Source organism: Callorhinus ursinus, unplaced genomic scaffold, assembly GCF_003265705.2.
Source record: "Callorhinus ursinus isolate GAN/ISIS: 27379988/994484 unplaced genomic scaffold, GSC_fseal_2.0 scaffold28, whole genome shotgun sequence".
Taxonomy (NCBI): Eukaryota; Metazoa; Chordata; class Mammalia; order Carnivora; family Otariidae; genus Callorhinus; species Callorhinus ursinus.
Genome location: NW_027397090.1, coordinates 13,471,244 through 13,497,272, shown reverse-complemented (window position 1 = coordinate 13,497,272; position 26,029 = coordinate 13,471,244). Strand labels below are relative to the sequence as shown.

The 26,029-nt window shown below is 39.2% G+C and overlaps 1 protein-coding gene across 1 annotated transcript in view; it reads left to right on the top strand.

The window, feature by feature from the left end:
* Positions 1-14,845: 14,845 nt before the first annotated feature.
* Positions 14,846-26,029, top strand: part of LOC112838587 (histone-arginine methyltransferase CARM1-like) — a 183,679-nt gene continuing 172,495 nt past the window's right edge. Inside the window, exon 1 of the mRNA XM_025891358.2 lies at positions 14,846-14,957. Within this exon, the coding sequence (XP_025747143.2) occupies positions 14,846-14,957 (112 nt within the window). The remainder of the gene's footprint in view (positions 14,958-26,029) is intronic.

The following is a 26,029-nucleotide window of genomic DNA, read 5'->3' as shown; positions in this document are numbered from 1 at the left end:
GAGTCTGCAGCCACCTATCTAAACTCCATAAGAGCTGCTTCTGATTTACCAAGAGTTTCAGAAGCCGTGACCAGTTTTTGGTATGTTTTCTAATCTACGGTAATATTATTAGTATGTGCAAGAGGGTGTATGGGTATGAATGTGCCTGTGTATGAATTAGCAGATAATTTAAGGTTTTTGGAATAAATGTTGTAAGGCAAATATAATGGACTTAAAGATAATCCCAACTTTGCAGATTTCCACTTGCAGGGAGGTTAATGGAAGATAAAGTTCTAGTACCAGATCTGCTGTGAACTGACTGTGAGGTCTTAAGAGAACTCATTTAGAACCCGGGCTTCAGGTCCTCACTTATTGAGTGAGTTGGGTGGAATGACCTCAGGTGTCCCTCAAGTCAATAATTTCATAAAAAGAGCTTGGTTTAAAACTTAAACTTAGTTTTGAGCCAGAGTGTCACCTTAAAAAAATACATTTTGATTTCTGATTCTGAAAATTGTTTGTGATAGGAACACAAAAGGAACCTCTTTCCTTTTGGAAATTGTCAGTATAATTTTCATATCTATGTAGTCACCTTGTTTTTTACTCTCTGGCTTTTTTCATGATTTTTCTCCTTGTTTTAGTATACTGACAGTATTTACCACAGTGTATCTACATATATAATTTATTTCCCTTTATCCTCATGGTAACTCTTGCTTCTTGTATATGGTAATGCATATTTTCCATAAGTCTCAGCACATGGGCCTCCATTATATTCCCAAGTATTATTCCTCCCCTAGTCATTCTATTCCCTTCTCACAGAATTCCTATTAAGTGTAAATTAGATCTCCTTGTTATGGTCTCAGTCTCTTAACTGATTTCATGTTTTCTGTCTCTTTATATTTCTCTGAGGCAATCTAGAAGTTTGCCCAACATGTGTTTTCTGTTCAATTCTTTCTTCAGCTGTATCTAATCTGTTTTTAAACTCTATTTTAATTTTTTTATTTAATTTCTAAAATTTCTATTTGGTTGCATTCCAGTTCACTCATGTACCTCTTTCATCATTTTAAAGGACACTTATTATATTAACAGTAAATCATCTGAAAAAGAAATAAAGAAAATGATCCTGTTTGCAATAATATCAAAAACAATAAAATACTTAGGAATAAATTTAACCAGGAAGGGGAAAGATCTCTACCATGAAAACTACAAAACACTGATGAAAGAAATTGAATAAGACACAAATAGAAAGGTATTCTGTGTTCATGGATTGGAAGAATTATTATTGTTCAAATGTCCATGGTGCCCAAAGCCATCTATAGATTGAGTATAATCCCTATCAAGATTCCGGTGGCATTTTTACAGAAGTAGAAAAAACTCTTTTTTTTCTTTTCTTTTTTCTTTCTTTTTTTTTTTTTAGAGGGGAAGCATGTGCACGCACGCACCCACTTCCAAGGGAAGCGGGGAGGGAGAGAAAGAATCCTAAGCAGGCTCCACTCCCAGCGTGGAGCTGACATGGGGCTTGATCTCAGGACCCCAAGATCGTGACCTGGGCCGAAATCAAGAGTCAGACACTTAACCGATGGAGCCACCCAGATGCCCCAGAGAAAACAATTCTAAAATTTATATGGAATCATAAACCCCAAATAACTGAACCAGTCCTGACAAAAAGAACAAAGAGGCATTATACTTCCTATTTCCAAGCTATGTTATAAAACTGCAGTAATCAAAGCAGTATGGTACTGGCCTAAAAGCAGACACCTTGGCCAATGGAACAGAATTGAGAGCCCAGAAATAAATGGACGCAGACATCAATTTATGACTGCTCGAGTTTGAAGTAGGCTTTTAAGAGTAGCTAAGATTAAGTAGTAAAAGCAGGGAATATTTACACCTTTATTGCTTTGAAAACAGGATCTCAGAGCTCATGTATTGAGAAATTTTGAAATGCCTTTATCTGTCTTTTTCCTCTTTCTTTTTACTTGTCATAGGGAGCTGCCTAATGTGGAACAATGAGAGTAGACAGTAGAAATCCAGACTGAGGGGAGCTTAGGCAAATAACCTAGGAACTCTGAGCCTCAGAATTGCTGTTTAGAGAATAGGCATAAGAAGCCCTATCCCATGACCAGCCTTGAGGAACAGATGAGGTAAAGGATGTGAAAGTGCCCAACAAAGGATGGCTAGCTGCCCCATTTTTCTTTCTGTTACTGTGAGCAACTGTTGTCGATCAAAGTGGTGACATTAATTGTAGCAGAAGAAAACATTAAAAGATCCCTGTCCCAATGTTGCAGTGCAGACTGACGTACTAACACTTACTAGTCTACCTGCAAACCATGCAGAACCACATCTTATTTCCAGATCTGCCGTGTTTATTCATGGCATGTTCATTCACCAGCCTTTACCAAGGTCTCTTCCCCCTGCCTAGAATAACCTTTCTCTCCTTTATCCCGTTCTCCTTGGCAAGCTCTTAGTTTTTCTTTTGAGGCTCAGGTCTAGGATAATGTCTCCTATGAAGAATCTCCCAGGCAAAATTAGTTGCTTGTTTCCCTGGGGTACTGTAGCATTTGAACAGACCTCTTCTCCTTCCACTGTGAGCTATCTCAAGGCTGTGGATACAGTTTATTTATCTTTCTTTGCATCTTCCTGTAGTGCCAGTCAACAGTGACTGGCTTCTAGCAGATGCTCATAAATGTTAGCTGCGTGTATGAACGAATCCCTAACCAAGGCTTGCAGACATCTGGTTCCACAACATCTGCTGTACGGTGAAAACAAAAATGAATCCCGAGAATAGCTCTTGACAGCAAAGTTGTTATTTTATACCCTTTCATTGGAAGCTCCCACTTTTTTGTTGTTAGAGCTGGTAAATCCACATTGGAGCAATTATCCCCAATTGAATGACTACAAGAAGACAGTTTATAGTCTTTAGAAACCACAAGGAGAAAGCTAGTGATCTGAGAAAATGCTGCCCAGACAGAATGTAGACTCTATGATATTTACTCTAAAGAGACATTCACAGTGAAATTAAATTTAAATCTAAGAGAAGAGGCTTCTCCAGGAAGAGTAGGAGGATTTCACATTTTTATGGAGAAATGAGGAAGTCAACTTTTTCTTTTGATCTCATATCATAACTGGAAAAAAATTTCATAAACCAAAAGACCCCAACCATTTGCCAGAGCTGAAAAAAAAGTCAACTAAAAATACAAGGTGTTCAGTTGACACTTTGATATCTGTAATGCTCTGAGGTTTCATCTTCTTTGTTTCTTTTTTTTATGTGGCTTAGGAAGCTACTTATGTGACTGTATTGATTTACTTGTTTAATTTAATATGTATATATCAATTCTATTCTGTATGCTGAGTGGTGTGCTGGTTGGAAGGAGACTTGTATATGGTTAGAAAAAGTTGAGATTAAAAAAAGAACAAGATCTGCTGCTATTTTCCTAGAATTTCTAGGGCTCTCTGGCGCCCAGTCACTTTCCCACCTTGAGAAATGGCAGGGGGAGCTCAGACAAGCATTGTAAATAAATTTGAGGGAGTAGTAGGCTCCTAGGGAAGCTGTTAGGGAAGTGGCATACTATTTCATTAAAGACAGAATGAAAAGTTACTTCCTCCTGATTTGAAAATATTGGTCACAGAGGTGTTTAATATTTCATTATGGAGTTGGTTTCAGTGTTTATTTGTTCTGTGTGCTGAAGTCGTCTGTGGAGAGGACACAGAAGAAAAGAGGGAATGGTGAAAAAAATATTTTAAAAATGATTCGGAGGCCAGAAAGATTAGAAAGATGAGCTAAGTTTGTCTTTTTACTTTGTTTTTATTTTTATTTATTTTTTATTATGTTATGTTAATCACCATACATTACATCATTAGTTTTTGATGTAGTGTTCCATGATTCATTGTTTGCATCTACAATGCTCCATGCAGTATGTGCCCTCTTTAATACCCATCACCAGGCTAACCCATCCCCCCACCCCCGTCCCCTCTAGAACCCTCAGTTTGTTTCTCAGAGTCCATAGTCTCTCCTGGATCATCTCCCCCTCAATATTCCCCCCCTTTATTTTTCCCTTCCTCCTTTCTTCGTTTTTTTTTTTTAACATATAATGTATTATTTGTTTCAGATGTACAAGTCTGTAATTCAACAGTCTTACACAGTTCACAATGCTCACCATAGCACATACCCTCCCCAATGTCTATCACCCAGACACCCCATCCCTCCCACCCCCCACCACTCCAGCAACCCTCAGTTTGTTTCCTGAGATTAAGAATTCCTCATATCAGTGAGGTCATATGATACAAGTCTTTCTCTGATTGACTTATTTTCCTCAGCATAATACCCTCCAGTTCCATCCACATCGTTGCAAATGCCAATATCTCATTCCTTTTGATGGCTGCATAATATTCCATTGTATATGTATGCCACTTCTTTATCCATTCATCTGTTGATGGACATCTTGGCTCTTTCCACAGTTTGGCTATTGTGGACATTGCTGCTATAAGCATCAGGGTGCACATACCCCTTCGGATCACTACATTTGTATCGTTGGGGTATATACCCAGTAGTGCAATTGCTGGGTGGTATGGTAGCTCTATTTTCAACTTTTTGAGGAACCTCCATAAGTTTTCCAGAGTGCTTGCACCAGCTTGCATTCCCACCAACAGTGTAGGAGGGTTCCCCTTTCTCCACATCCCTGCCAACATCTGTCGTTTCCTGACTTGTTAATTTTAGCCATTCTGACTGGTGTGAGGTGGTACCTCACTGAGGTTTTGATTTGGATTTCCCTGATGCCAATCGATGTTGAGCACTTTTTCATGTGCCTGTTGACCATTTGGATGTCTTCTTTGGAAAAATGTCTGTTCATGTATTCTCCCCATTTCTTGATTGGATCATTTGTTCTTTGGGTGTTGAGTTTGATGAGTTCTTTATAGATTTTGGATACTAGCCCTTTATCTGGTATGTCATTTGCAAATATCTTCTCCCATTCTGTCAGTTGTCTTTTGCTTTTGTGGACTGTTTCTTTTGCTGTGCAAAAGCTTTTTATCTAGATGAGGTCCCAATAGTTCATTTTTGCCCTTGCTTCCCTTGCCTTTGGCAATGTTTCTAGGAAGAAGTTGCTGCCACTGAGGTCGAAGAAGTTGTTGCCTTTGTTCTCCTTTAGGATTTTGATGGACTCCTGTCTCACATTGAGGTCTTTCAAACATTTTGAGTCTATTTTTGTGTGTGGTGTAAGGAAATGGTCCAGTTTCATTCTTCTGCATGTGGCTGTCCAATTTTCCCAACACCATTTGTTGAAGAGACTCTTTTTTCCATTGGACGTTCTTTCCTGCTTTGTTGAAGATGAGTGGACCATAGAGTTGAGGGTCCATTTCTGGGCTCTCGATTCTGTTCCATTGATCTATGTGTCTCTTTTTGTGCCAGTACCATACTGTCTTGATGATGACAGCTTTGTAATAGAGCTGGAAGTCCAGAATTGTGATGCCACCAGCTTTGCTTTTCTTTTTCAACATCCCTCTGGCTAGTTGGTGTCCTTTCTGCTTCCATACAAATTTTAGGATTATTTGTTCCATTTCTTTGAAAAAAGTGGATGGTGTTTTGATGGGGATTGCATTGAATGTGTAGATTGCTCTAGGTAGCATTGACATCTTCACAATATTTGTTCTTCCAATCCATGAGCATGGAACGTTTTTCCATTTCTTTGTGCCTTCCTCAATTTCTTTCATGAGTGTTTTATAGTTTTTGAGTACAGATCCTTTGTGTCTTTGGTTAGATTTATTCCTAGGTATCTTATGGTTTTGGGTGCAATTGTAAATGGGATCGACTCTTTAATTTCTCTTTCTTCTGTCTTGTTGTTGTTGTATGGGAATGCCACTGATTTCTGTGCATTGATTTTCTATCCTGCAACTTTACTGAATTCCTCTATGAGTTCTAGCAGTTTTGGGGGGAGTCTTTTGGGTTTTCCACGGAAAGTATCATATCATCTGCAGAAAGTGAGAGTTTGACTTCTTCTTTGCCGATTCGGATGCCTTTTATTTTTCGTTGTTGTCTGATAGCTGTGGCTAGTACTTCTAGGACTGTGTTGAATAGCAGTGGTGATAGTGGACATCCCTGCTGAGTTCCTGACCTTAGGGGGAAAGCTCTCAGTTTTTCCCCATTGAGAATAATATTCCCTGTGGGTTTTTCATAGATGGATTTTATGATATTGAGGTATGTACCCTCTATCCCTAAATTCTGAAGAGTTGTTTTTTCTTAAGATTTTATTTATTTATGAGACAGAGACAGAGACAGTGAGAGAGGGAACACAAGCAGGGAGAGTGGGAGAGGGAGAAGCAGGCTTCCCGCTGAGGAGGGAGCCTGATGTGGGACTCAATCCCAGGACTCTGGGATCAGGACCTGAGCCGAAGGCAGCCGCTTAACAACTGAGCCACCCAGGCACCCCAATTCTGAAGAGTTTTGATCAAGAAGGGATGCTGTACTTTGTCAAATGGTTTTTTGCATCTATTGAGAGGATCATATGATTCTTGTTCTTTCTTTTATTAATGTAGTGTATCACACTGATTGATTTGAGGATGTTGAACCAACCTTGCAGCCCAGGGATAAATCTCACTTTGTCGTGGTAAATAATCCTTTTAATGTACTGTTGGTTCCTATTGGCTAGTACTTTGGTGAGAATTTTTGCATCCATGTTCATCAGGGATATTGGTCTGTAATTCTCCTTTTTGATGGGGTCTTTGTCTGGTTTTGAGATCAAGGTAATGGTAGCCTCAGAAAACGAGTTTGCAAGTATTCCTTCCATTTCTATGTTTTGGAACAGTTTCAGAAGAATAGGTATGAATTCTTCTTTAAATGTTTGGTAGAATTCCCCTGGGAAGCCATCTGGCCCTGGGCCCTTGTTTTTTGGGAGATTTTTGATAATTGCTTCAATTTCCTTTGTGGTTATAGCTCTGTCCAGGTTTTCAATTTCTTCCTGGTTCAGTTTTGGTAGTTGATACATCTCTAGGAATGCCTCCATTTCTTCCAGATTATCTAATTTCCTGGCATCTAGTTACTCATAATATGTTCTTATAATTGCGTGTATTTGTTTGGTGTTGGTTGTGATCTCTCCTCTTTCATTCATGATTTTGTTGATTTGGGTCATTTCTCCTTTCTTTTTGATAAGTCTGGCCAGGGGTGTATCAATCTTGTTAAATCCTTCAAAGAACCAGCTCCTATTTCATTGATCTGTTCTACTGTTCTTTTGGTTTCTATGTCATTGATTTCTGCTCTGATCTGTTCTCCTGCTGGTTTTAGGCTTTATTTGCTGTTCTTTCTCCAGCTCCTTTAGGTGTAGGGTTAGGTTGTGTATTTGAGACCTTTCTTGTTTCTTGAGAAAGGCTTGTATTGTTATATACTCTCCTCTTAGGACTGCCTTTGCTGCATCCCAAAGATTTTGAACAGTTGTGTTTTCATTTTCATTTGTTTCCATGAATTTTTTAAATTCCTCTTTAATTTCCTGGTTGACCCATTCATTCTTTAGTAGGATGCTCTTTAGCCTCCATGTATTTGAGTTCTTTCTGACTTTCCTCTTGTGCTTGAGTTCTAGTTGCAAAGCATTACGGTCTGAAAATATGCAGGGATGATCCCAATCTTTTGGTACCGTTTGGGACCTGATTTGTAACCTAGAATGTGATCTCTTCTGGAGAATGTTCCATGGGCACTAGAGAAGAATGTGTATTCTGTTGCTTTGGGATGGAATGTTCTGAATATATCTGTGAAGTCCATTTGGTCCAGGGTGTCATGTAAAGTCTTTATTTCCTTGTTGATCTTTTGCTTAGATGATCTGTCCATTTTAGTCAGGGGGGTTGTTAAAGTCCCCCACTATTATTGTATTGTTGTCAATGTGTTTCTTTACTTTTGTTATTAATTGGCTTATATAATTGGCTGCTCCCATGTTAGGGGCATAGATATTTACAATTGTTAGATCTTCTTGTTGGATAGACCCTTTAAGTAGGATATAGTGTTCTTCCTCATCTCTTATTACAGCCTTTGGCTTAAAATCTAATTTGTCTGATATAAGGATTGCCACCCCAGCTTTCTTTTGGTGTCCATTAGCATGGTAAATTATTTCCACCCCCTCACTTTCAATCTGGGGGTGTTTTTGGGTCTAAAATGAGTCTCTTGTAGATAGCATATCGATGAGTCTTGTTTTTTAATCCAATCTGATAGCCTGTGTCTTTTGAGTGGGGCATTTAGCCCCTTTACATTCAGGGTAACTATTGAAAGATATGAATTTAGTGCCATTGTATTGCCTATAAGGTGACTGTAACTGTATATTGTCCGTGTTCCTTTTTTGTCTATGTTACTTTTAGGCTCTCTCTTTGCTTAGAGGACCCCTTTCAATATTTCTTGGAGGGCTGGTTTCGTGTTTGCAAATTCCTTTAGTTTTTATTCGTCCTGGAAGCTTTTTATCTCTCCTTCTATTTTCAATGACAGCCTAACTGGGTATAGTATTCTTGGCTGTGTATTTTTCTCATTTAGTGTTCTGAATATATCATGCCAGTCCTTTCTGGCCTGCCAGGTCTCTGTGGATAGGTCTGTTGCCAATCTGATGTTTCTACCATGTAGGTTCCAGATCTCTTGTCCCGAGTTGCTTTCAGTATTTTCTCTTTGTCTCTGAGTCTCTTAACTTTTACTATTAGATGTCGGGGTGTTGACCTATTTTTATTGATTTTGAGGGGGTGTTCTGTGCCTCCTGCATTTTGATACCTCTTTTCTTCCCCAAATTAGGGAAGTTCTCTGCCATAATTTGCTCCAACATACCTTCTGCCCTTCTCTCTCTTTCTTCTTCTTCTGGGATCCCAATTATTCTAATATTGTTTCATCTTATAATATCACTTATCTCTCAAATTGTGCCCTCGTGATCCAGTATTTGTTTCTCTCTCTTTTTCTCAGCTTCTCTATTTTCCACCAGTTGGTCTTCTATATCACCAATTCTTTCTTCTGCCTCGTTTATCCTGGCAGTTAGAGCCTCCATTTTTTATTGCACCTCATTAATAGCATTTTTGATTTCGACTTGGTTAGATTTTAGTTCTTTTATTTCTCCAGAAAGGGTTTCTCTAATATCTTCCATGCTTTTTTCAAGCCCAGCTAGTATCTTTAAAATTGTCATTCTGGACTCTAGTTCCGATATCTTACTAATGTCCGTATTGATTAGGTCCCTGGCAGTTGCTACTGCCTCTTGTTTTTTTTTGTTTTTTGTTTTTTGTTTTTTGAGGTGATTTTTTTTTCCAGCTTGTTATTTTGTCCAGAGGAGAATAGATGAATGAGAGAACAAAATGCTATCAGGGTAACAAACACCCCAGAAAAATATGCATTAAACAAATCTGAAGGGACCTGAAACCAGGGAACAAGAAATGGGAAGAAAGAAAAAAAGAAAAAAAAAAGAAAAAGTTAAAAAAAAAGAATATAATTAAATATGATGAGGCTGGTGCATAGGTCAGTGCCACACACTAGATTTTTGGCGTAATTTGGTCTGTTAGAAGAAAGTGCCTCCCAAAATTTTAAAGAAAACAAAAACATATATGTACAAAAATAAGGGTAAATACGATGAAGGGATGGAATATGAGTGTAAAGATGAAAATTATAAAAGATTGTATAAAAGGAATTGATAAGATAAGACGTTGGTGGTAAAAAGAAAGAAGAGGAATTTAAAAAAGGAGGGGGAGAGAATGTGATCAGGCAGGAGACTAGAACAAAGCCATACCCTAGAGATTTAGGGTATATTTTGGTCTGTTAGAAGAAACTGTATCCCAAAAATTTTAATGAGAGAACAATTTATATATATATATACCAAAAACAAGGTTAACTACTATGAAGGGATAGAATATGACTCTAAAAATGAAAAATTAAAAAGATTTTTAAAAAGGGATTGGTAATATGTTGGTTGAAAAAGGGAAAAAGAAAAATTCAAGAAAAGAAAGTTAAAAAAAATTAACTTCGAAAGTGTAAAGAATCATGGGAAAAAAGCCATGAATTTCATGTGCAGTATTCCCCTAGCACTGGAGTTCTGCCGTTCTCATTGATTGGTAAACTTGGTCTTGGCTGGCTGTTCTTGCTTATCTTCTGGGGGAGGGGCCTGTTGCTGTGGTTCCCAAATGTCTTTGCCGGAGGCGGAATTGCCCCAGCAAAGACTTTGCCAGTTCCAGGCTAAGTAATCTGCTCGGATTTGCTCTCAGGAGCTTTTGTTCCCTGCAAGCTTTCCGTACAGCTTTGGAGGACGATAGTGAAAATGGCGGCCTCCCAATCTCTGCCTGGAGGAACAGAGAACTTGGGGCCCCAACCCTCAGTGGGCCCCCAGAGAAAAGCAGTCAATCACTCCCATCTCCCTGGTCTCTGCCCACACTCTGTGCTCACCTGGCCTGTGACCGAGCATTTCTATCTCTGGCTCACGACCCTTTTGGAGTCTCCAAACCCAGCAGATCCCTGTGGTGCACTCCCGTGCCGCTCCTCCCAGGGGAGGAAGGGGAGTCTCCCCGGATCTGCCGCTTGTTGGGTCCCTGCTGGAGGAGCAGTGGCCCGACTGTGGCGCAGGTCATGGGTTATGGCAACCCCAAGCTGAGAGCCCGTGCCTCAGCTCCATCTGTGCAGCCGGCTTCCCCACTCCGATACCTGGGAGCTCTGCTGCACTCAGACATCCCGGGTCTTTCTGTGACCCCGAGGGTCCTGAGATCACACTGTCCCAGCGAGGGTTCCACCCCCCGCTTAGGCACTGTAGTGACGTCCCTCAGCAGCGCCATTTCTAAAAGTTCTGATTTTGTGCTCCGCGGCTCTAGCACTTGCCAGAAGCGGCCGATGGAGGCCCCCTCCCCTGCCGTCTATCCTCCCTAATGTCGCCTCGGATTCACTTCTCCACACGTCCTACCTTCCAGTAAGTGGTTGCTTTTCTGTTCAGAGAGTTGCTGCTATTGTTTTCTTCGATCTCCTGTTGAGTTTGTAGGTTCAGAATGCTTTGATCCCTATCTAGCTGAATTCCTGGGACCGGAGGAAATTTAGGTCTCCTACTCTTCCGCCATCTTGCTCCTCCTCCCTACTTTGTTTTTAACAGCAGACATGGCCAATAGGCCATGAGCTTGGACTGAGTGAACTTGAATCTGAACTTGAGTGATGCTCCCGGTGATTCCAGTCATTTTTAGCAGTTGTGATCCCTGCTGTGTACCAGGTCCTCCAGGGGAAACAAAGATGAAGAGGTCACAATTCCTGCTCATGAATGGTGTGACATCTTGCAAAATGAATAAAATGGACATACAAATTAGAGAAGAAGCTAAGGGCTGTAAGAGAGGTACAAAGTGCTCTTAGGGTAGTAAAGTAAGGGAGATATATATGCCAGTTGGGGTCAATCAAGGAAGGTACCATGGAGGTGGTGGCATTTGAAATGGAAATTATAAATTAGATAATTTTTTCAGTAGCAGAAGGGGAACTGTATCACTTCAGAAGTCCCACTCTTGAACTTTACATCCCTACTGCCACCATAATTATAAACACTTTTTGGAGTTAAGCCAGTAGTTAGTTTGACTATATGGTATATGTTTAGGGTTTAGGGGGTTGTTTGGGGAGAAGTGGGAAAGGGGCTTGAGGGGTTTACAGTTCTTGGCAGGAGAGTGTGCTTTAACATTCAGTGTGGGGGGTGGGGGGGATCTGTGAAGGTTTGAGCAGAGCTTTGCAGTGATTGCACATGTTCCTCATTAATTGTAATCTGGCAGCTTGGAGTGATGTGAACTCATTTTCGGTTGCAAGAGAGATTACAGTGGAGAGACTATCACAGTTATCCAGTTAATATGTAATGAAACCAGGGGCACCTGGGTGGGTTAGTCGGTTAATCATCCAACTCTTGGTTTTGGCTCAGGTCACGATCTCCGGATTCTCAGGTCGAGCCCTATATCGGGCTCTGCACTGGGCATGGTGCCTGCTTAATAAGAGTCTTTTTCTCCCTCTTCCTCCGCCCCTCCCCACCCCTCTTGCACATTTTCTCTCTCTTTCTCAATCTCTCTTTAAAAAAAAAAAGATGTAATTAAACCATAGAATGAGCAAGGTCAAGGGAGTCAGTCAAAGAATTCTTAGACTTGACACAGAACGATAATCCATAAAAGGGAAACTTAATTAATTGGGTCCCATCAAAATTCAAAACTTTTGTCTGTAGGAGATCCTGTTAAGAAGATGAAAAGTCAAACTACAGGATGGGAGAAAATACTTGCAAACCACACATATATAACAAAGGACCAGTATCTAGAATATAAGAGGAACTCTTGAAGCCCCACAGTTAAAAAAATAATTGGAAAATGGGTAAAACACATGAACAGAAGAGGACATACAGATGGTAAATAAGCACATGAAAAATACTCAGGATCATTAGTCATCAGGAAAGTGCAAATTAAACCCACATGAGATAACACCACACAACTATGAAAATGTGTACGCAAAAAATAGTGACAACACCAAATGTTGTCAAGGATGTGGAGAAGCTAGATCATTCGTCCATTTCTGATGGGGATGTGAAATGGCACAGTCACTCTGGAAAACAATTTGGTAGTGTCTTACAGAATAGTATGTGCAATTACTATCTTTCTAAAAGTTTAGGAAAATGATATTCACATAAAAATGAACAACAGAGAAGTATTGAAGTCAAATGCCATACAGAGAAAAAAAGGCAGGAAGGGGCAAAATAACAACCCCACCCATAATGAAAACATGCTAGGAAGATAAATGCTCCAAAATGTGTCTGTAAGGTTAAATTAAAAAAAAATCAGATAAATTAAGAAAACTACACAAGACATGCAAGAGTAACATAAAGAAGAATTAAACTCATAAATGATAGAATTCAAGATTATACTTAGGAATAAAATAAATAATTAAAAGTAAAAAAATTTTAGAAATGAAGATTAGAGGCAACAAGAAATACATCAAATAAAGGAGAAAAGATGGAAAAATATTTAAATGTAAAAGGAAATGTAAAAAGAGGTAAAAAGGAGTCAAAACAAAGTTACAAATATCAATGATCAGCAAAGATGATCCAACACATACACAAGAGTCTGGGAAGAAGATAATAGAGTAAAGAAATAAAACAAATACAAAAATTATAATTGAGAGAGTTTTGCCAACATAAAAAATTTCAAAATGCCTATTGAAAGAATAACTTCATACCTGAAAATATTGACCTAGAATGGCTAGTGTAAGACACATTCTGGCAAAAATTACTGACCTTTAAAGAAAGAGAGAAAATCCTTTGGGTATCTGGGCAACATCAATATATTACCGACAAGTGACAGAAAAGTAGATTATCATTAGTCTTTTTGATGGTAATGCTATTCCCTAGAAGAAAATGGATGAACATACCAGAGATCCACAGAGAAAGAAAATGTGAACCAGAGATTATATATCCAGAAAAACTGACCTTCAAAAATTTAAAAGACAAAGACAACTTTTGGCATGCAAGAGTTCAGGAAATACTGTTCCCATGACCTTTCCTAAGGAATCTACTGAAGAACTTGTTTCCCTGAGCTTTTAAGATTTTACTAGAGAATGACTTTGGACAACCACAGTTGGAGGGGCATCTATATGGAACTGATGGGGAGCACTGAATCCTTGCTAAATGGTGGCTGAAGGGAGACATGGTACTATGTGCTGGATGTCGAATGCCAGAGTGCAGGTTAGAAAACAACATGTAGAGGAAAGGGATAGCATTTGCCAAAAAAAACCACACAAAACCCCAAAAAATCCAGACCAAACCAAACCAACAACCAGACAACCATTTCAGTAATCACAGTCAATATCATAGTATTGGCCTCCTGAAACTGATGTCTTAAAAAGCCATGCTTCCATTTTTTTGTCTCTCTCTCAACCTATGGATGCTACCCCATTCTCAACTCTGAAACCTCCTCCAAAGCCCTGTCTTGCATTTCCCATGGAGCCTCCCATTCTCTTCCTTTTTTTTCTGCTGTTAACACTTGACCCCTTTCAACCTGAACCAATCAGTCCATTTTCAATTTTTACTCAGCAAGCAAGAGCCTAGGATCGAATCTTTCAAACACAAAATTCTCCAGGGGAGAGAGAGAAGCCATGATGTGTCATTTATTACTATTTTGTTGTGTCTCACAGGAAATTGTGTGGTTAATACGATCAGCATGGATTCCTAATTTTAATATTAGATTTTTTGGAGTTTCATAATCCTGTTCTTTTTCCTTTACACTCCTTTTCTCTGGTTAAAGTTGTTAGAAATAATAGATGCACAGTTATTTATATACTTTATTCCACCTATAGAGGTGCTGCTTATACAATCATTGTTTAGCTATTTCTACAAAACGTATTCCTTAGGTAGGCTAACTTCATATTTCTAGATAGGGAAATACTAAAAGTGTCACTTAGCAAAGAGTTGGCATCAGTGCCATATTATTAATTGACATAAATGCCATGAGTACTCCTCTTTCCAGGACTTTATATAGAAAAATCTATGTTAGACACTCTGTTCTAGACCATGCCTGCTATCTGATGTTCTTGGTCAACTAGCACTGTGGCTTTCATATGGAAGTTGGACTTTTGCATTTGCAAGGGCTGGAAGAGGGGGTTGCCTATGTGGAGCAGAAGAGAAATATTGCTTAATAGAGCCAAGAGCAATTCTCTTGATCTTACCTTGTGGCATTTTCCATGTTTACCCATAAAATGGATAGAACGTGGATTTTTTTTTGTGTCTCTGGGAGTCTTGTCAGATGAGGCTTAGATGGAAGATAAAATAGGCATCTGGATCACGACCATCATGATTTTCTTTGAGAAGCTTCTGGGAGAGCAAGTGGCTTTTTCTCAGGGAGGGAACAGCAAGGCTCTGGGCTTTTCTAAAGCTGCCTAAATTTTGTGCACATGGACTTAATGCTACTTGTGACTTTGCTGCTACCAGCAGATCAGGCCTTGCCCTTTGACGAAGTAAGCAAAGATGTCCCTGATGAAAGTAAAGTTCAAAAGCAGAATGACAGTAAGTATACAGAAGCACCCAGCCTTCTTGTACCACTGAAAAGATTAAAGGGGGTGATTGTAAAGAGTCAGAATGTTCTGCAAATGTATTTCTTATTACTGGTAATAATAACGTCATGGGGAGACATATCCCCTGAACCTTAGTAGAGTGTACGTTGGATATGATCTCCACGTCACCCCTACTTGTCATCAGTGTGATTGTACTTCATGGATTTATATGTGTTCCCAAAAGTTCTTCATTGTATTCCTTAATTTTTCTGATACAGATTCTTTTTTTTTTAATTTTTTTATTGTTATGTTAATCACCATATATTACATCATTAGTTTTTGATGCAGTGTTCCATGATTCATTGTTTGTTCATAACACCCAGTGCACCATGCAAAACGTGCCCTCCTCAATACCCATCACCAGGCTAACCCATCCCCCCACCCCCGTACCCTCTAGAACCCTCAGTTTTTCAGAGTCCATCATCTCTCATGGTTCGTCTCCCCCTCTGACATACTCCCCTTTTCTTCCTCTCCTGTTATCTTCTTCTTTTCCTTTTTTCTTAAAATATGTTGCGTTATTTGTTTCAGAAGTACAGATCTGTGATTCAACAGTCTTGTACAATTCACAGCACTCACCGTAGCACATACCCTTCCCAATGTCTATCACCCAGCCATCCCATCCCTCCCACCCCCAACCACTCCAGTAACACTCAGTTTGTTTCCTGAGATTAAGAATTCCTCATATCAGTGAGGTCATGTGATACATGTCTTTCTCTGATTGACTTATTTCACTCAGCATAACACCCTCCAGTTCCATCCACGTCGTTGCAAATGGCAAGATCTCATTCCTTTTGATGGCTGCATAATATTCCATTGTGTATATTATACCACATCTTCTTTATCCATTCATCTGTCGATGGGCATCTTGGCTCTTTCCACAGTTTGGCTATTGTGGACATTGCTGCTATAAACATTGGGGTACATGTACCCCTTCGGGTCCCTACATTTGTCTGATACAGATTCTTTAAATTAAAAAGACACATTTCTCAATTGATAAAATACTTTACCATAAGATAGCTGCACTTTAATACTACTCACATTAGTTAACAGAAGCCAACTAGAATGTTTGTTTTATGAACTAACATGGTCTAAGACAGGAAAGGAAATGAGTACAAGTTGTAAGATTAGCAAACAGAAAACATGAGAAAAGCTGCATTTTTATGAATGATCTTAAAAATGAGAATTGAGATAATACTTGGATACATTTAATCCTAAATCAATATTTTTGAATGAATAAACTACCAATTAATATCTAATACATGAGAGAATTAAAAGAATGGTAATACCCACCAAGAATGAGATTGTAGTAAAATGCACTAGTGATGGTAGAGTATCTTTTATTGGGGTGCTTGTATTTTCTTTTCTTTAAATTAACATATAATGTATTATCTGTTTCAGGGGTACAAGTCTGTGATTCATCAGTCTTACACAATTCACAGCGCTCACCATAGCACATACCCCTCCCAGTGTCCATCACCCAGACACCCCTTTCCTCTCAACCCCCTCCACCCCAGCAACCCTCAGTTTGTTTCCTGAGATTAAAAGTCTCTTAAGGTTTGTCTCCCTCTCTCGTTTCGTCTTGTTTCATTTTTCCCTCCCTTCCCCTATGATCCTCTGTCTTGTTTCTTAAATTCCTCATATCAGTGAGATAATATGATACTTGTCTTTCTCTCATTGACTTATTTTGCTTAGCATAATACCCTCTAGTTCTATCTGCGTTGTTGTAAATGGCAAGATTTCAATTTTTTTGACGGCTGCACAATAATACATACACACACACCGCATTTTCCTTATCCTTTCATCTGTCGATGGACATCTAGGCTCTTTCCATAGTTTGACTATTGTAGACATTGTTGCTATAAACATTGGGGTGCAGGTGCCCCTTTGGATCACTACATTTGTATCTTTGGGGTAAATACCCAGTTGTACAATTCCTGGGTTGTACGGTAGCTCTATTTTCAACTTTTTGAGGGACTCTATACTGTTTTCCAGAGTGGCTGCCCCAGCTTGCATATCCACCAACAGTGTAGGAGGGTTCCCCTTTCTCCGTATCTTCACCAACATCTGTCGTTTCCTGACTTGTTAATTTTAGCCATTCTGACTGGTGTGAGGTGGTATCTCATTGAAGTTTTGATTTGGATTTCCCTGATGCCAATCGATGTTGAGCACTTTTTCATGTGTCTGTTGGCCATTTGGGTGTCTTCTTTGGAAAAATGTCTGTTCATGTCTTCTGCCCATTTCTTGATTGGATGATTTGTTCTTTGGGTGTTGAGTTTGATAAGTTCTTTATAGATTTTGGATACTAGCCCTTTACCTGATATGTCATTTGCAAATATCTTCTCCCATCCTGTTGGTTGTCTTTTGGTTTTGTCGACTGTTTCCTTTGCTGTGCAAAAGCTTTTTACCTCAATCAAGTCCCAATAGTTCATTTTTGCCCTTGCTTCCCTTGCCTTTGGCGATGTTTCTAGGAAGAACCTGCTGCGGCTGAGGTTGAAGAGGTTGGTGCCTGTGTTCTCCTTTAGGATTTTGATGGACTCCTGTCTGACATTGAGGTCTTTCTTCCATTTTGAGTCTATTTTTGTGTGTGGTGTGAGGAAATGGTCCAGTTTCATTCTTCTACATATGACTGTCCAATTGTCCCAACACCATTTGTTGAAGAGACTCTCTTTTCCATTGGACATTCTTTCCTGCTTTGTCGAAGATGAGTTGACCATAGAGTTGAAGGTCCATTTCTGGGCTCTCGATTCTGTTCCATTGATCTATGTGTCTGTTTTTGTGCCAGTACCATACTGTCTTGATGATGACAGCTTTGTAATAGAGCTTGAAGTCCAGAATTGTGATGCCACCAGCTTTTTCTTTTTCAACATCCCTCTGGCTATTTGGTGTTTTTTCTGGTTCCATACAAATTTTAGGATTATTTGTACCATTTCTTTGAAAAAACTTAATGGTATTTTGGTAGGGATTGCATTGAATGTGTAGATTGCTCTAGGTAGCATAGACATTTTCACAATATTTGTTCTTCCAATCCATGAGCATGGAACGTTTTTCCATTTCTTTGTGTCTTCCTCAATTTCTTGAGTATTTTACAGTTTTCTGAGTACAGATCCTTTGTGTCTTTGGTTAGATTTATTCCTATGTATCATATGGTTTTGGGTGCAATTGTTAATGGGATCGACTCCTTAATTTCTCTTTCTTCTGTCTTGTTGTTGGTGTATAGAAATGCAACTGATTTCTGTGCATTGATTTTCTATCCTGCCACTTTACTGAATTCCTGTATGAGTTCTAGCAGTTTTGGGGTGGAGTCTTTTGGGTTTTCCACATAAAGTATCATATCATCTGCAAAAAGTGAGAGTTTGACTTCTTCTTTGCCAATTCAGATGTCTTTAATTTCTTTCTGTTGTCTGATAGCTGTGGCTAGTACTTCTAGGACTGTGTTGAGTAGCAGTGGTGATAGTGGACATCACTGCCGTGTTCCTGACCTTAGGGGAAAGCTCTCAGTTTTTCCCCATTGAGAATGATATTCTCTGTGGGTTTTTCATAGATGGATTTTATGATATTGAAGTATGTACCCTCTATCACTACACTGTGAAGAGTTTTAATCAAGAAAGATGCTGTACTTTGTCAAATGGTTTTTTTTGCATCTATTGAGAGGATCATATGGTTCTTGTTCTTTCTTTGATTAATGTAGTGTGTCACATTGATTGATTTGTGGGTGTTGAACCAACCTTGCAGCCCAGGAATAAATCCCACTTGGTCGTGATGAATAATCTTTTTAATGTACTGTTAGATCCTATTGGCTAGTACTTTGGTGAGAATTTTTGCATCCATGTTCATCAGGGATATTGGTCTGTAGTTTTCCTTTTTGATGGGGTCTTTGTCTGGTTTTGGGATTAAGGTGTAATGCTGGCCTCATAAAATGAGTTCCATTTCTATTCTTTGGAACAGCTTCAGAAGAATAGGCATTAATTCTTTAAATGTTTGGTAGAATTCCCCTGAGAAGCCATCTGGCCCTGGGCTCTTTTTTGTTGGGAGATTTTTGATAACTGCTTCAGTTTCCTTACTGGTTATGGGTCTGTTCAGGTTTTCTGTTTCTTCCTCATTCAGTTTTGGTAGTTTATACATATCTAGGGATGCATCCATTTCTTCCAGATAATCTAATTTGCTGGCATCTAGTTGCTCATAATATGTTCTTATAATTGTTTGTATTTCTTTGGTGTTGGTTGTGATCTCTCCTCTTTCATTCATGATTTTATTTATTTGGGTCCTTTCTCTTTGTTTGTGATAAGTCTGGCCAGGGGTTTATCAGTCTTATTAATTCTTTCAAAGAACCAGCTCCTAGTTTCATTGATTTGTTCTACTGTTCTTTTGGTTTCTATTTCATTGATTTCTGGTCTGATCTTATTATTTCTCTTCTCCTGCTAGGTTTAGGCTTTATTTGCTGTTCTTTCTCCAGCTCCTTTAGGTGTAGGGTTAGGTTGTGTATTTGAGGTCTTTCTTGTTTTTTGAGAAAGGCTTGTATTGCTAAATACTTTCCTCTTAGGGACTGCCTTTTCTGCATCCCAAAGATTTTGAACAATCGTGTTGTCATTTTCATTTGTTGCCATGCACTTTTTAAAGTCTTCTTTAATATCCTGGTTGACCCATTCATTCTTTAGTAGGATGCTCTTTAGCCTCCATGTATTTGAGTTCTTTCCAAATTTCGTCTTGTGATGGAGTCCTAGTTTCAAAGGATTGTGGTCTAAAAATATTCAGGAAATGATCTCATTATTTTGGTACCAGCTGAGACCTGATTTTTGACCCAGGATGTGATCTATTCTGTTCCATGTGCCCTAGAGAAGAATGTGTTTTCTGTTGCTTTGATCTTCTGCTTAGATGATCTGTCCCTTTTCATGGGTGGAGTGTTAAAGTCCCCTACTATTATTGTATTATTGTTGATGTGTTTCTTTCATTTTGTTATTAAGTGGCTTATATAATTGGCTGCTCCCATGTTAGGGGCATAGATATTTACAATTGTTAGATCTTCTTGTTGGATAGACCCTTTAAGTACGATGTAGTGTCCTTCCTCATCTCTTATTATCGTCTTTGGTTTAAAATCTAATTTGTCTGATATAAGGATTGCCACCCCAGCTTTATTTTGATGTCCATTAGCATGGTAAGTTGTTTTCCACCCCCTCACTTTAAACCTGGAGATGTCTTTGGGTCTAAAGTGAGTCTCTTGCAGACAGCATATCAATGGGTCTTATTTTTTTTATCTAATCTGATACCCTTTGTCTTTTGATTGGGGCATTTAGCCCATTTATATTCAGAGTAACTATTGAAAGATATGAATTTAGTACCATTGTTTTGCTTGTAAGGTGACCATTACTCTATATTGTCTCTGTTCCTTTTTGGTCTATATTACTTTTAGACTTTCTCTTTGTTTAGAGGACCCCTTTCAATATTTCTTGTAGGGCTGGTTTTGTGTTTGCAAATTCTTTTAGATTTTGTTTGTCCTGGATGCTTTTTATCACTCCTTCTATTTTCAGTGGCGGCCTAGCTGAATATAGTATTCTTGGCTGCATATTTTTCTCATTTAGTGCTCTGAATATATCATGCCCGTCCTTTCTGGCCTGCCAGGTCTCTGTGGATAGGTCTGCTGCCAGTCTAATGTTTCTACCATTGTAGGTTACAGATCTCTTGTCTCAAGCTGTTTTTAGGATTTTCTCTGTGTCTCTGAGACTTGAGTTTTATTATTAAATGTCAGGGTGTTGACCTATTTTTATTGATTTTGAGGGGGGTTCTCTGTGCCTCCTGGATTTTGATGCCAGTTTCTTTCCCCAAATTAGGGAAGTTCTCTGCTATCATTTGCTCCAAGATACGGTCTGCCCCTCTCTCTCTTCTTCTTTTGGGAACCAAATTATTCTAATGTTGTTTTCTTTATGGTATCGCTTATCTATCGAATTCTGCCCTCATGATCCAGTAGTTGTTTATCTCTCTTTTTTCTCAGCTTCTTTATTCTCCATCATTTCATCTTCTATATCCCTAATTCTCTCTTCTGCCTCATTTATCCTAGCAGTTGGAGCCTCCATTTTTGATTGCACCTATTAATAGCCTTTTTATTTCCACTTTGGTTAGATTTTAGTTCTTTTATTTTTCGAGAAAGGCATTCTCTAGTATCTTCTATGCTTTTTTCAAGTCCAGCTAGTATCTTTATAATCGTCATTCTGAACTCTAGTTCCGACATCTTACTAATGTCCGTATTGACTAGATCCCTGGCAGTCGGTACTGCCTCTTTTTCTTTTTTTGAGATGAGTTTTTCCATCTTGTCATTTTGTCCAGAGTAGAATAGATGAATGAAAGAACAAAATGGTAAAAGGGTAACAACAACCCCAGAAAAATATACACTAAACAAATCAGCAGAGACCCGAAACCGGGGGGAAAATAAATGAAAAAGAAAGAAAGAAAGAAAGAATATTACCAGGCTGGTGAATAGAATAGAGCCACACTAGGTTTTGGGTGTATTTTGGTCTTTTAGAAGAAATTGCCTCCCAAAATTTTCAAGAAAGAAAAACTTATATATGTACAGAAATAAGGGTAAATACAGCAAAGGGATGGAATATGACTGTAAAGATGAAAATTAAAAAATATTTTTTTAAAAGATTTTATTTATTTGAGAGAGAGATAGAGAGAGACAGTGAGAGAGGGAACACAAGCAGGGGGAGTGGGAGAGGGAAAAGCAGGCTTCCCGCTGAGCATGGAGCCTGATGCGGGGCTCAATCTCAGGACCCTGGGATCATGACCTGAGCCGAAGGCAGCCGCTTAACCGGCTGAGCCACCCAGGTACCCTGAAAATTTAAAAATATTTTAAAAAAGGAATTGATATAGTGATCCATGATTCATTGTTTTCATATAAGACCCAATGTTCCAAGCATTACCTGCCCTTCTTAATACCTATCACAGAAAAACTAATGATGTATTGTATGGTGACTAACATAACATAATAAAATTAAATTAAATTAAAAAACAAACAAAAAAAGGAATTGATAACATAAGAAGTTGGTTGAAAAAGGAATGAAAAAAATAAAAAAAGAATGTGATCAGGCGGGAGACAAGGACAAAGTCATACATTAGCTTTAGGGTGTATTTTGCTCTGCCAGAAGAAACAGTATCCTTAATTTTAAAGAAAGAAAAACTTACATAGAGAGAATAAATAAGGTTAAATACAACGAAGGGATAGAATATGACTGGAAAAATGAAAATTAAAAAAGATTTTCCAAAAAAAGAATTGATAGATGTTGGTTGAAGAGGGAAAGAAGACAAATTCAACTAAAAAATAGAAAAAATAAAGAAAATTTAAAAAAATTAACTTGGAAAGACTAAGGAATCATGGGAAAAAAGCCATGAATTCTATATGTTGTATTTCCCTAGTGCGGGCATTCTGCTGTTCTCATTGATTGGTAACCGTGGTCTTGGCTGGCTGTTCTTGCTGGGGGGGGGGGGGGGGTTGCCGTGGTTCCCAAATGTCTTTGCCGGAGGCAGAGTTGCCCCGCCCTTGCCAGTCTGGTCTAAGTAATCTGCTCCGGTTTGCTCTCGGGAGCTTTTGTTCCCTGCAAACTTTCGTATAGCTTTGGAGGAGGAGAGTAAAAATGGTGGCCTCCCAATCTCCACCCGGAGGAGCCAAGAACTCAGGGCCCCATTCCTCAGTGCGCCCCCAGAGAAAAGCAGTCAGTTACTCCCGTTTTCCTGGTCTCCGGCCACACTCCGTGCTCACCCGGCCTGTGACTGAGCATTGCTATCTCTGGCACCCGACCCCGTGTGGAGTCTCCAAACCCAGCAGATCCCTGCGGTGTGTTCCCACGCCACTCCTCCTGGGGAAGGAAGGGGAGTCTCCCCATATCTGCCGCTTGTTGGGTCCCTGCTAGAGGAGCCGTGGCCTGACTGTGCCTCGGATCACGGTTTATGGCCACCCCGAGCTGAGAGCACACTGCTCGGCTCCATCCTACAGCCTACTTCCCTGCTCCGATACCTGGGAACTCTGCCGCACTCAGGCACCCCCAGCCTTTCTGTGACCCTGAGGGTCCTGAGACCACTGTCCCATGAGGGTTCCACCCCCCGCTTAGCCACTGGAGTGACGTCCCTCCGCGGAGCCGACTTCTAAAAGTTCCGATTTTGTGCTCCGCGGCTCTAGCACTTGCCAGAAGCAGCCGACGGAGGCCCCCTCCCCCGCCATCTATCCTCCCGAATATCGCCTCGGATTCACTTCTCCGCAGGTCCTACCTTCCAGAAAGTGGTCGCTTTTCTGTTCAGAGAGTTGCTGCTATTCTTTTCTTCGATCTCCTGTTGAGTTCGTAGGTGTTCAGAATGGTTTGATAACTATCCAGCTGAATTCCTGGGACCAGACGAAATTTAGGTCTCCTACTCCTCCTCCATCTTGCTCCTCCCCTTCTGGATTGGGTGTATTTTCTGATTGTTAAAAATAGTGTCAGAGAAAATTCAAACCAGGCAGAACCTTATAAAGGGTAAAGTAAAAATGATCCCAGGTCTCTCCATGCAGAGGAAACCACTGATGACATCTCTGTGTGTATCTTTTTCAACAGCTGTCTATGAAGATAAACATATTTAATTGCTACATTAACATTATACATGCTGTTTCACAACCTGAACATGGAAGCATCATGTTCCATTTAACCAACCACGTACACGGTGGTGGTAGACTCAGCTTCTTTGCATTGTCTCGTGATAGTAAACAACTCTAAGATGAATGTCCTTGACGATGCACTCATCCACACTTGATAAACGATTATGAGCAGAATGTCTAGCAAAGAATACATAGACTTTACGTTTTGAACCCTTTGGGTGGAATACCTCCCAGAAATACAGAAATTTATGCTTCCAATAATTGCTATTCACCGTTGTCTCATACCCTGTCCGGTATTTGATATTGTTAGTATATATTTTTAAACTGTTGACATTGACAGAGAAAAACTTAGACGTCAATCTTTTATTACACATTTCTTTGAATATTATGGCAATTCATTATTTGCCTTCTTTTTGCTATTGGCATTTTTCTAGTTGTCAACTACCTACTGATCCCCCTACTAACTTTTCAATAAGGATGCTTGTTTTTTCTTATTTTTTAGAGTTAATTGTATCTTGGGGATATTCATTCTTGGTTGAGTGTACTGAAAATATTTTCCCAGCTTATCATTGCTTTTCAATTTTGTTTAAAGTATTTAATTTTTTTTTTGCCAAAGGTAGATTTTAAAAAATTAAGTTGTTACCAATACTTACTGGATTTAATGGCATGCTTAAACTGACCTGCTCCCCCCATATTTAAACAGAGGGTCCAAGAGGATGAAGAAAAGAGGCTATATGGGCAAGGCATTTTGCAGTGCCTGAAAACAGCAACTCACTTCATACCCTAATCAAATCACAACTGAACAAACAAACAAATAATGGCAAAACAAAAAATTATGACCATATCTGGTTTAGGAGAACTGAACCAGATAAAGTTTGAAGCTTTTTATCTATTCTGGGATGGCATTCAATCAATATATGGAGAAATGCTTTCACCAATTCAAAAAATATTTATTAAGTACCGGGTTTTGTGCTCGGCTTTGATTCAGAGAAAAAAAGATAACGATTTAAAAAAAGAAAGTAAAATCGTCCCTGCCTGCAAAGAGTTCACAGACTGCTAGGTATTGTAGAAGACTAACATCCATCCCACATCCTACTTCAAAACCATAAGAAAACAATTGGTAAATGCAGAAAATCCTGATTTCTCAGGGGGGAGAAAAAACCATTTCTTGTGATTTAAAGAAAACATATTATATAAAAGAGCCCCAAGCTCCCTTCTGCATTTATTCATGGTTGCCTGTCTGCAAGGAGACACTGATGCCTTTGAGACACTGACTGGTCTGTAATAGTTAAACCTGTAATCATCCTTTATGCCAGGAAAATGTTTTCAAAACATCTGCACTATTTAACCAGCCAAGATGTTTTGTGAAAAATATCTGTGAAAGCTTCCATCAGGAAGTATTCATTCATTTGAAGTAATGGATGAAAATATTTGAAAATATTTGGTCATCTTAACTCTGTGTGTGTGTGTGTGTGTGTGTGTTTTGAATGTGTGTGTATGAATGTGCCACATACTTTTATAATAGTAGAATTTTATATATAACTATGTTTTAAAGTTAAAACACTTCCTGTATTTGATTTCATAAGGGAGAATGGAAGACATTAAGTATGGGAACTAAGATCTACTTTATAATGAGAGAAACGACCACAGTCCCTTATCGTTTTAATAGGATTTTAGAAATTATTTTTACCTTTGTTATTCATTCTTCATAAAAAGCTTGGGAAATAAATATCAGTATTTTCATTTTGCATAATGCAATAATGTGGCTGAGTGTGAATAGGTGATTGAAGTCCCTACGTTAGTAAATATCAGAGATGAAAACCAAACCCCGAGTTTATTACCTTTGCCACCACTCTACAGCTGCCCCAGTGCTCAAGGCCTGCCTAACTTGTAAAAGGAGGAATAGCGAGTTACTTCCCAATTATCTATGTATGAACCTGATGAGAGCCTAGCCACTCACTGCAGGCCCTGCTTGCAGAAACCAAGCACCCTCTTTATTGTGCTTGCCTTGGCATAATGTGGTTAAGAGCAAGAGTGGGCTTTGGAGTCAAATTTAATCCTAGGTTTTAATTCTGGTTCTGCCACTTACTAGCCATGCATATTTGGACCTAAACTCTCTGCCTAGTCTTTACCTAAAAACACTGGCAGTCACAATATTTACAGTGAAGACTGTGTGAGATCTCTGGCACATAGTAGGTGCTTAAGAATCACACCCAGAGGGACATTACCTGGACTCTCCTGGGATGCCATCAAGAGATACAAAATGCTCTGGGGAATACAGGATTTAAAGGGAATGGGGCCCTGGACATAAAGGCAAGAGCCAGTAAGTGTTAGTATTGCTCTCTGTGCTAACCCACTTGCAAAGAATTGGTATAGGGCCATAGTTAAATTCCTCTTTTATCTCAGAT